Here is a 12,928-nt window from a genome sequence, read left to right on the forward strand (position 1 = left end):
CCAAAATGAAAGCAAAAAAATGACTAAGGTGATTTGTAATACAAAAATATTAGGGATACATAAAAAAATTGTCAAAAAATTTACCAAACCACCCATATGAGTGTGAGTATTTGATAATTTTTTAATAAAAAATTTGAAATCTCTAACATCATTGTTCATTAAAATAGATTGATGTTTGACGCCCACAAAGCCTTGTACAAATTAGAGTTAAATAGGTTTGAAGAGCAGTACTCTTATTTTGTGCTTAGATTATAAATTTATATAGCAATTGGGAAATGAATAAAGAAAAATTATATGAAATGTAAATAAAATATAACTATATTTTACAAATTTTTTAAATTTTATTTTTCAAATTCCTACCCAAATCTATAATCCAACGTATATCGTATCTAAATCATGAATTTGGGTAGAGTATGAATTTAAAAAAAAAATTGAAATTAAATGTATTATCTTTTTAAATTTCTACTCAAATCTATAATATAAACACAAGTTTATTAAATCTCAAGAAAGAATTCTAAATCTTAGCACATAATATTAAAAGTGAAAATTACACCTCGGTGGCAAATTTACAAAATATTTACATATTAATGAAAAAAATTATAAATTCAATTATTAATGTTTATAAATTTCACCATTGATTTAAAACTATTTTTTAAAAAGAATGGGCTACGTTGTAATTCTCTCATATTAAAATGCATCATCTCTTTCGCATCAGCTGGCCATAACTTTCACTCTCATTTTTTTCTCATCACTACAAGAAAAATCACCTTTGGCGACTAAATTTTTAGTCGACTAAATTTTTAGTCGCCAAAAGTCCATTTTTAGTCGCCAAAAGTCGCCTTTTTACCTTCCCCGACTAAATTTTTTAGTCGCCGGTTTTGTCGCGAATAAACGGTCGCAGAAGGTTTTGGCGACTAAAAAGGTTTTAGTCGGCAAAAAGACAGATCTTTAGCGACCAAAGTTTTGGTCGCCAATACTCAATTCCACTGTATAAAATTATACATTTGACGACTAATCTTTTAGTCGCCAATAGTTGATGGAACGCCGACCAAACTGTTTAGTCGCCAAAACAAATACTTTTGGCGACCAATAGTTTAGTCGCCAAAGGTTGTTCGGTGGGAAAAAAAAAAAAAAAAAAAAAAAAAGAGCTAACTTTTCTGCTTTTTCTGAGATTTGAACCACCAACCTTCTACCTCTTAAACCTTTAGCAACACACTCCTTAACACACTCCTTCCACTATACCACTACAACATCACATGAATATATATGCAATATATATTATTTATATACTATATTGACCCATACTAATATAAAACTATATATATAAATATAATTATTTTTATGCAATATAATTTATGTAAAAAATAAATTATTTACTAAAAAAAATTGAAGCCACTTTCGGCGACTAAATATATTGTTTAGTCGCCAATAATGTAATTTTGGGCTACTAAAATATTTTTTAGTAGCTAAATAAATAAGTTCCGGCTGAAAGGTTTAGTCGCCAAAAACGTCCCCTTTTGGCTACTAAACTGAACTTTAGTCGCCAATTGCCTGTTTTTAGCTACTAAATTTTTTTTAGTAGCCAAAAAGCTTCACTTTCAGCGACCAAACTGTTTTTAGTCGCCAAAACACGTAGAATCGGCGACCAAACTGTTTTTTAGTCGCCAAAACCTATACTTTTGGCTACTAAATTATTTTAGTCGCCAAAAACCGTCACTTTTGGCTACTAAAAAACTTTTCATCGCTAAAACCCATACATTTGGCGACTAAATCTGTTTTTAGTCGCCAATAACTATACATTTGGCTACTAAACTCTTTTAGTCGCCAAAAGTCACTAATTCCATTTTAGTCGCCAATTGTGCTACTTTCAAAGACGAAAATTTGGTTTTTAGTCGCCAAAACTGCTTTTCCTTGTAGTGTATGGGATTAGCTTCTTCCAGTCTCAAATAGAACTGGAGAGGTGTTATTCGGCTTATTGAATTCACTTTTAGGTTTCATTTCGATAATTTAAACTGTTCATATTTTAAAATTTATTGAATACATCATCTTTATAAGAAATTAACTCGATCAAATAACAAAACTATATATTCAAATAAATTTTGTATAAAAAATAAAATAAAATAAAATACATACATAATTTATTCAAACAAGAGGTTTCGTTAACCGCATGTTTTGGACTTTTTTGTTTTGCTTTTTTGGAACTGATGTTTCGGACTCATCAGTGGACTTGAGTATCGGTCCTCTTATTTCATAATACAAATGGGGGATGGTCATTGGATCTTCAAATAAAATAAAATAAAAAAGGGGACCAATCACACCCCACTGGGGCCTGGGGCCACCCCAGTGGGCGTCTGAAGCTTTTTCCTTAATATAAAAATTTATTTAGGTTTAGTTTGGCATCTTTAAAAAAAAGTCAAAAAGTTAAAAAGTTACTATCTTATTTAAGTCCCATCATATTATTTAAGTCACATTACCTCTATTACATCACTTCAAACCCAACTCATATTTTATAAAAAGTCAAAAAATATATTTATTTAGAACATCTCAAACAACCCCTTAGTTGGTGTGAGAATTGACAAGTATCCCCTCATTGACTCTCCACCTTAAGTCTTTATTTGATGAGCTATTGGGTCTATTTTTATGCTCAATTTCAATGATCTAAATCGTTCATATTTTAGAATTTATCATATAAATCATACATGTAAAATATCAAATTGATCGAATATCGGAAGAACTAAAAATAGTTTATTAAAAAAAGTTAATAAACAGTTTTATTGTTTAATAAAACTTTTAGGTCACATAGTTTTTGATATCCGATTGACTTAATTTTTTACAAGTATGATATACATGACAAATTTTAAAATGTGAACGGTTCGGTAGATCAAAATTAGACCTAAAAGTTGGCCCAATGATCCATCAAGTAGGAAGTTAAGTAGGAGAGTCAAGGAGGGGATCCTTACTCGTGATAATTTGTTATTTTGAAAAATTAGTAAAAGTTGACTTTTTGCTTTTTTTAGTCTATTTTATCTTTTTGTGGATAAAAAATGTAAGAGATAATATAACCTAAAATGAGTAAAAAGCTAAAAACTAACTCTTTTTTTTTTTTCTTCCCAAAAGACCCCAATATCACTTATCTTCATATGCTGGCTACAATTTATTCTTGTTAAACACTCCCTTACAAAAATGGTATGAACCCAAAAAAAAAAAAAACAAAAAAAAGAATGTATATATATTTACAAAAATACTCAAAAAAGGCAATATATAATTCAAATTTATTTTAAATATAAATCTCATTATATAAAATTAAATTTAGACTACACATTACTTTTCAATATAAAATTTTAAATATTTTTTTTATGGGTCCTACTTTTTTACACTCCCGCACCATTAGTCATCAATAAAAGTCAATGTTGGAGGCTTCATGGATCTTTTTTACACTCCCGCACCATTTTTGATTTTTTGATTTTTTTAGCTATTTTAGTCTGGGCTAAAAAGCTTAGTTTGGGAAAAGCTTTTTGGCTTTTTTGACTTTTTTTGTGAGAGAAGAGTGTAATGATTATGGGTTTGATGTGATGTTTTGTTTGTTGTGACTAAAATAGCCTATTTTATTTTTTGTGACTAAAATAGCCAAAAAAAACCTAAAAACCTTCTTCCCAAACGGTATTTTATATTTTAGCTTATCAAATTCAGATCAAATTATACTGACATAAGTTCATTTTTTTATCACATGAAATGACGAGAGAACGAAAGTTAATACTTTATTCATAAAGTAAAATTATAGGTTTCAATATGCAATTTTATTTCAAAGTAAAAGCTACTCAACTATTATACAAATAATGAAATCACATGTTGAATTTGTAATATCAAATTTTCTTATATGAAATTAAAAGTTCAACTTCATCATTGCCTCGTTTGGGAACAGGTTTTTTTAATAATTTTTTGACTTTTTGACTAAAATGTGATATAAAAAAAATTAATATGTTTTGGATGACTTTTTAGCTTTTTACGAAAAGATGTGCAAAAAATAGAGAAAAAAAAATCTTTGAATTTTTTGTATGAATTGTTGGCTTTTTAATTTTTTTAGTGACTTTTTGACTTTTTAAGTAAAATAGTCACTTGCCAAACGAGTTGTTAAAACAAGAGTGCCTGACTCAAATGAATGGTTTTACATTTGAAATTGCTGGATAGCTGACCATTTTGAGCATGTTTTCTATCCTTGTTTTAAGTTCAAATTTAATAATTTTTAAGAAGTTTTGAAAGCTCCTTTTATCCAATTTTAGAATAAAGTTTTTGTCATTTTATCTAAATTATTGGAAAATTTGTTCAAAAGTCCTTTAATATGATTTGATAATGGAAAAGAACACACTATCAATTCTTAATTGATAAGGTCTTCAATTTTTAAATTCTAATGAATGAAGCCAGTAAATTTATTATATGTGTAATATTAACAACAAAAAAATGCCTACGATGGAGCTTTTTTTCAGTACTAATTATTGATATTATTTTCTCAAGCTAATTTAATATCAAACTATTAGTTTAAAGTCATATATGTGTGATAATGTCTGTATACATATATCTATTATCTTAAAGTTAATTTTTGTAATGGATCTATTATATCAATTCTACTTTAACCACTTTTTTTTTTTTTTTTTGGCCCCCATAAACAATCTATTAATTTAAGCAAACATGCCCACCTTATTGTTGTTTTTTAAATATTTTATATCCCCAACTCTTTGATAACCCTTTTGTATATAGTTTATCTTTCAAGTCGTAAGTCTTACTGATGAAGGGCATCTTTAAATAAGAATTATTTTTCTTGCTAGACAGGCTGGGCAGCCGCGAAGGAGTTGATTATTTTTCTTACTAGACAGGCTAGGCAGGCGCAGGCAGTCGTACCATCAATCTTAAATTTTTTCCTACACATTTTATTTATAAAATTTTTTATTACACATTTTTTTATAAAAAGATAAAAAGTTAATCCAAATATCTATCTTTTTTCCCTCAATTTTTTAGTTCAAAAAGATAAAAAGTGCACTTATTTAATACACCCCAAACAGCCTCCTATTATATATATATATATATATATATTGCACATGCTAGACCAGACATCTTTGATGAAGCATGTGATAACTTGATAGAGAAATAAATTGACTTAGGCCCTGTTTGGTACAACTTTTTTTCAATTTATTTCAGCTTTCAGCTTAATTTAAGCTATTTTGATGTGTTTGGTTTAACTTAACAATGCAGCTTATAGGTTTTTGTAAGTCAGAAATCAGCTTATTCTTTGAGTGGGGCAGGAAAAACTTAATTTATAAGTCAGAAATCAACTTATGTTCATAGTTATAAGCTATAAGCTGTTAAAGCATAAGTTATTAACACTTTTCCACGGCTCTACCAAACAGGACCTTAGTCGTATATGACTTGAAAGTCTAACAACTTCAATTATTTGATTGCTGAAATTGTCAAAAAGTTCGTACTAGGCTCCAAAGTTAGGAGAGGTTCATTGGTACTCTTGGATATTCTTATAGCCTAAAATTTATAAAATTTAAGTTTTAAAGTAAATAATAATAATAATAATAATAATAATAGTAAAATAATTCATGATAAATGGAATCTCGAGCTGAGTCTTCAATTTTAAGTTCAATGTTCACTTTTCAGTTCCATCTCTTTCTCTCTCATTCTTAAGGTTAGGATTCGTAATATGTAAAATAGATGATGAGATATATATTGTGAGAGTACTTGTACTATGCTTAATTTTGATATGATAAAATATGTGATAAGAGGACAATAATTATTTTTGACCATTAAATGATGTGATATGATTAATCTCATGGCTATAAGATTAGGAATACTATTAGGCCATGTTTATTTGGATGGACATGAGTTTGGGATTGGACTAATAGTCCAACAAAACAAACAAGGCTATAAAGTTCACCATTTCTCTTCATATATATCCTGCTAAAAATTTGTTCTTCGTCAAACACACTAAACCATTACTCATCCATCCAAGTGATATGTTCATTATTTTGCCATAGGAATAAGTCATGCATGAAAATAGCAACCTCTCCGACTAGCAACCTCTCTGCCTCAAGAATAGGATTTAGTTGTAGTGTTTTCAATAAATGGTTGTAACCTCTTCCACGTTCTGTGCCACAACCTTCTGCATTATTATTTCAAGTTGTTAATTTCCTGTAGCTAGTGTTCTCTTTTGGCTCATAAATAGCCTGGGAACTGTGGAATAAAGATATAGAGAATTAATATCCCAAACCTCTTTCTTCTTAGTCTCTGTTCTTCTTCTTCTTCTTCTTGGCCATTCACTGGCTGTTCATATACAAATTACACATCACCAAGCAAGGCCTACAAGGCCAGCTTAGCTATCTTCATGGATCTCCACAATGACCAATTAGGAGCAAGAGAGTTGTTTCAAGCTCAATCCCACATATACAAACATGCATTCAGTTTTGCAAACTCCATGTCACTCAGCTGTGCAGTTCAGCTAGGCATACCAGATATAATTCACAACCACAAAAAACCCATCTCTCTCCCTGACTTAGTCTCATCTCTCCAATTGCCTCCCTCAAAAACCAATTCTCTCCACAGAATCATGTCCTTGTTAATTCACTTGGGGTTTTTTGCTACAATGAAAATTGATCCAAATCATGGAGATCAAGAAGGGTATGTCCTCACTCCATCATCTAAGCTTCTCATCAAAAGTGAAATGGCCAATTTGTCACCATTTGTCCAAGCCATGGTCGATCCGGTTTTGGTCACCCCATGGCTGTTAAAATTTAGCTTCACCTACCTTCACTACCTACCTTCACCTACTACACCTACCACTTCACCTACTCGCCTTCACCTACTTCTATATATATGAATCATTGTAAACACAACACATATCAATCAATAATACATCTATTTTTACATGGTATCAGAGCAAGGTTAAGAATTTAGTGATTCCGCTTCACCGGCGGGCGGCAGCCTCGCCTTGGCCGTCCGCCGGACAAACCCAAATTTTCTAATTCTCTCTCTCTTTCCTCAACAAACTGATTCATCACCCAACCCGTGAAGCAACGGTCCAGATTCACCCAAACCATCAAGATTACTCCTACGACCCACGTCGCAACATCGCTGGAAATCGTCGAGATTAACAAACCGACCCGAGTTGGCCGAGTCAGACAGGGACACGACTCGGAGGATCTCTTCGAAGACCGACTCATCGCAAGGTAGAACCAAGCGCCCCTGCTGCGGCTCATTTGCCTCCTTCTCCATCTTCCGAATATGACGCGTCGCCTGAAAACCATCCATTTCAGGCATCTGAATATCCATGAAGCAAGCATCGAAATTATGCGGTAACTCAAGCAACGCAAGAGCAGCTTTGCCGCTCTCGGCACACTCGACATCAGCTCCAAACTTCTTGAGTGCACCAGCAGCAACTCTACGGTTTACCCTATTGTCCTCAACAACCAAAATTTTCTTGCCACAAAGCAAGCTTTTAAGGAACACAGATCCATTAACTGTGTCTTTCCCTTGTGTCTTCTTCCCCGTTCCTAACACCTGTTGAAGGCACGCTGCCACCATACTCGCTCTCAAAGGTTTCATGATCACTGTATCTGCAAAACCCACTTGCTTTGCTTTTTCTCATCAGCTAGCCACGTGATCCCACTCACCAATGCACTTTAAACTCTCTCTCCACTCAAGCACACCCACTCTTCTTTTCTTTAAACATAAAACTCAAACTCATTCACCCCCACACCATTCTAATATATTATAATATATCATACTACGTACTATCCACTCACAGATTCACACACCCACTATCTCTTACAATAATTTATCATTTTTTTTTTCACCCACTATATTTTAATATGTAAACATATACATATATATACATTGACTTCAATTTCTTTTCTTTTTTCTCTTTTCTTTTCTTTTCTATCTCTCATATATATTATTATTATTATTATTATTATTAACCAAAAAAAAAAACAAAACAAAAAAAAAACAAAAAAAAAACAAAAAAACAAAAAAAAAAACCGAACAACCCATTGCAGGTTTTCACAATACCGTGGGCCACGAAACTTTTTTTCATTATTATTTCTTTGCACAAAAAAAAACAAAAAAAAAAACAAAACAAAACAAAAAAACAAAGGACAGAAGAAGAAAACGAACTGCACACCAAACTCATTTTATTCATGTCGGGGCTCACCCCGATCACCATTTTACACACAAAAAAAAAAACAAAAAAAAAACCACAAACAACAAGATATGTTTTCTTTACTGCAGACGGCCACCCACCGCCCTCACTTCTTCGCCTCTTCCGCCGGTCTCTTCTTCTTGCCTCCGTCCTGGGCGGCCCTTGCCGGTGTTGCCTCCGTGCTTCCTAGGCCACCAAGCAAGTTGTCTCCTGCCTGCTCCTCCACTGCAGCATATGGCGGCCCTCCAAATCGGAACATCACGGTGGCCTTCCGCTTCAGCTCCTTATTTTCCGCCTTCAGCACACTTATCTCTGCTCGCGCATCCTTATACATGCGTTGGAGCAGAGCCAGTTGGGCGTTTAACTGCTGCACCTCATTTGTCCTACTCTGCAGCCGGTGCGACAAGTTTGTGACTGCAGTCATGGTTTCCACACATGACTTCAATGTATACTGATTGGCTTCAATATCAGTTTGCACCGCCATTTTTTGCTCCACAGACCGCATCGGAAAGTTCAACGGAGCAAAACCAGAGATGTTTGGTTGAGGTTCACTGGCCACCGCACCAGTTATTTCTCTTGTGGCCTCGTTCAGTTCTGGAAAGAGCGTAAGCAGACCACGGGAAGAGGAGGCCATGTTCTGGGTAGCTGGACGGGAAGAAGAGGCCATGTTATGGGTTGCTGAGTGTTTCAGAGAAGGGTTGGTTACAGAGTGTTTACAAAGTGTTTCAGACTGCAAATATTCAGAGGTTTCAGAGTGTTTACAACCTCCGCCTCCGCTTCGGTTTATAACGACCATGACGAAGAGGCCGACACGCGCACTGTCGATCACGTGCATCACCGCGTGTCTGGCGCGCCTTTTGATGGCTCGTCTTTTGATGCAGTGGGCACGCCTTTTGATGGCACGCCTTTTGAAAGATTGGGCACACCTTTTGAGGGTGCACCTTTTACAACGGTCCGACATGACCCCATAAACTGTCCTGACATTGATTCCGGTTAGCATACAGTGTCCTCTACAACGTTATGACACCACCATACAGTGTCCTCTACAACGTTATGACACCACCATCCAGTGTCCTCTACAACGTTATGACACCCCCATACAGTGTCTTCTACCACGTTATGACACCACCATCCAGTGTCCTCTACCACGTTATGACACCACCATTCAGTGTCTTCACCAACGGTCTGACACGACCATACAGTGTCTCCTATCCTCTTTTATTTTTATGTATTTTCTTGTTTTGTTCCTCTCTCCAAACTCAAGTTGGTTAGTTTCTATCCTCCTTGAGTTTGCGGGGGGCTGTTAAAATTTACCTTCACCTACCTTCACTACCTACCTTCACCTACTACACCTACCACTTCACCTACTCCCCTTCACCTACTTCTATATATATGAATCATTGTAAACACAACACATATCAATCAATATCTATTTTTACAATGGCAGTTTTTGGGAGATTGGTTTAGAAGCAATGAAGAAACAGCATTTGAGACTGCACATGGGGTTGCCATGTGGGAGTTTTGTGACAAAAACCCAAAATTCAATAACATTTTCAATGAAGCAATGGGCAGTGACTCAAGAATGATGAGCTTGGTGGTTAGAGACTGTGAGGCAGTGTTTGGAGGACTGAATTCATTGGTTGATGTAGGGGGTGGTACCGGTATCAATGCTCGGATCATTTCCAAGGCGTTTCCTGGTATAAAATGCACTGTTTTTGGTCTTCCACATGTTGTTGAGAACTTGCCAGAGGAGAAGAACTTGAACTATGTTGGGGGCAATATGTTTAAGTCTTTCCCATCCGCGGATGCCATTTTCTTCAAGGTATGCAATTTTTTGAATTCTTAGTTCCAGTGATTGAATCTGGTAATTAAGCAAATTTTAGGATTTGCATCATATATGTAGGGCAATTCCTCTCTCATCAAGTTATTTCAGTAAATTTCTGTCTTTTATTTATTTTTATTTTTTTGTGTTTTGGATTTAATTTGATGTTGAGTTGCTTCAGTATAGATTGATCAAATAGCCGAATTCTAAAGAGAAATCATTTTTGATGATCCAAGATCGTACATATTGATCTATAGAACTGTTATTTATTTGTTGAACGGACATATTGATTGACGAAATCACAATTACACTTAACAATAAAACTATCTGAAAAGGTCATATACGTCAAAGAACTTTAAGGAAAAACACGGAAACCATAAGTTAAGGAGATGGCTGCATGTGCTCTGATTCATTATTTGGGCCATTTTATCCAATTCCTCGGTACTGACAATCGATACTAGAAAAACAGTTTTCATGTATTTGTCGCTGAATTATTCTGAGAAGTATTCTATAAAGCAATTAATGTTCATATAATAAGCAAAGTAAACTTTAAGATAATCAATTGAACGTGAATGTGTTTTTGGACTTGAAAATGGCAGTGTGTTTTGCACAATTGGAGTGACGAGAACTGCGTAAAGATACTGAAGAGATGCAGAGAAGCTATTCCAAGCAAGGAAGATGGAGGAAAGGTTATCATCATAGACATGGTGGTAGATGGGGACAGAGATGAACATGACATTGCTGAGACAAAGCTTGTTTTTGACATATTGATGATGGTTTTGGTCACTGGAAGAGAAAGAAGTGAGAAAGAATGGGAAAAGATTTTCTTAGAGGCTGGCTTTAGTCACTACAAGATCACACCCATCTTTGGTTTAAGGTCCCTCATTGAGATATATCCTTAAATTATGTAAGGTAAATTTCATTTTACCTCCTCGTAGTTTGACTCATTTGCAAATAACATTTATATGGTTTGTAAACTGAAATATATCGCTTTCCACCTAACTTAATGTTAAGTAAATGCCAAGATGAAAATAGTACATCAAGGTTAAAGTGAATTTTGTCTCATAAAAAAATGACGAAAATGTCCATGTTTTACGCAATGAGATTACTTATGTATAAGGATTTTTTTTTTTTTTTAAATCTAGCTTTTAATGGGTCCAACGGTACTCTTTAGTCTACAAATCATAGGGAATTATGTTCTTATAAATGATAAGGGTTGTGCGCAAATAGGTTAAGCCATGAGGGACTAAAGTGAAATTTGTTCAATTATGCATTGTGAAACCTATATGACTCCTATAATAATTCTTGTTCTGTAAACTTGTTCTGGACTGTAAAATATATGCTCATTGCTCTGTTTCCTTTGTTTCCACATCTCTTTTAAACTCTAATTGCATTGGTGTCGGGTTTTTGGTCCGGTTCTAAGATGAACAGTTCTAAAAAAAATTGGGACCGAGCCGCGCCGAACCATTAGAACCTATGGAAATGAGCAAGAACCAAACCAAAGAAAAAGGTTCGGTTCCATGGTTATGGGCAATCCAATATTAATCAATTTCCACAACTCAATTTCAAAAATTAATCAATTTAAGCAATTCAATATACAAAATGCATTTGAAGTTACCAATTCAAAAATTGCAATCAAAACACTCAAAATAGTTAACAACCCAATTGAAATGTTCATATATATACACATATAGTCTTACTATATTGAACGGTTTGATTAGGTTCCAAGCTGGAAATGGTAGGCTCAAACCGTGAATCGTTGTTCATTTTTTAGAACCACCATTCCATCATAGGTTTGGACCGATTGTATGGATTGGTAAGGCTCCAATTTGTTTGTTTTTTTTTTTAACACTTTTTTTTAGATGGTGGAAAACAAAAACTAGAAAGTAATAACCTCAACGCTAGCTAACGCCACCAAGAAGGGTGGGACTTCTCCCATCCGATGATGGAATCAGAATTTTATTACCTAAGGGGCCAAAAGAAAAAATAAAATAAAATAAAATTCATTATATATACAAACATACATGTATGTACAATATGCTATATAATTATATATACATAGAAAAAAAAAATTAAATGCCACAAAAGTAATTTCTAGTAGGATGAAGAAATTTTTTTTTTGTACAAAATAGAAAGAGAATGCAAAATAGAAGAATAATGAGATATATAGTTTTTATATTGGGGAGCCATTTTATGTATAAAATAATATATATATATATATATATTTTTAAAGTCATGTAACAAACAATATTTTTCACAGAAATAACAAAATCATGGCCCCTCATAATCTTCTCTTAATTCCATCTCTACTTCCATGCAAACTTCTTGATGAGGAGAGTGCCAGGCTAACTTAACCAAACCATCTGCCAACTGATTACCTTGACTTAGGAAGCATAGATACGGATACGACACGATACGGATACGGTGATATGACAAAACCTAAAAAAATAGGATACCGGTACGGCTAGGATACGTTTGTGAAAAATATAATTTTTAAAATTATTAATAGTGAGTTACACATAAGTCAAAGAACGTTGAGAAACCACAATGTAATTTTATAATGCAAAATACTAATATTTAAGAATTTTGTATTAATTTAAGCTGATAACTTGTTTACTTTTAAAATTTTTAATAGGTCTTGCAAATATTTCATTTCAATATAAAGTTTAATATATTTATATTACAATAATAGAACAATTCACAATTTGTTCCTATGCTTTTTCCTTTGGCACTAGTGAAAAATATTATATTCAAGTTTACTTGCTTATTTATTTATTGATATTTAATTTTATCATTATTATATTCTCTTGTTAATTCTTACTTTCTATATAATTATAGGGGACATGCATGAAATAATTAGGATACATCAATTTAATAAATTCTATTATTTAATTTACTATGCTCTTCTTATC

General features: G+C 33.4%; 1 protein-coding gene across 1 annotated transcript; it reads left to right on the forward strand.

Annotated features, from left to right (window-relative positions):
• Positions 1 to 6,307: 6,307 nt before the first annotated feature.
• LOC114315516 (trans-resveratrol di-O-methyltransferase) lies at positions 6,308 to 11,071 on the forward strand. The gene is made up of 4 exons (XM_028262125.2): positions 6,308 to 6,777; positions 7,564 to 7,567; positions 9,642 to 10,016; positions 10,616 to 11,071. The coding sequence occupies exons 1-4, from the start codon at positions 6,383 to 6,385 to the stop codon at positions 10,916 to 10,918; spliced, it is 1,077 nt and encodes a 358-aa protein (XP_028117926.2). The 5' UTR covers positions 6,308 to 6,382; the 3' UTR covers positions 10,919 to 11,071.
• The last annotated feature ends 1,857 nt before the right edge of the window (positions 11,072 to 12,928 follow it).

The sequence above is a fragment of the Camellia sinensis genome, chromosome 9, assembly GCF_055761805.1.
Source record: "Camellia sinensis isolate YWXY chromosome 9, ASM5576180v1, whole genome shotgun sequence".
Lineage (NCBI taxonomy): Eukaryota > Viridiplantae > Streptophyta > Magnoliopsida > Ericales > Theaceae > Camellia > Camellia sinensis.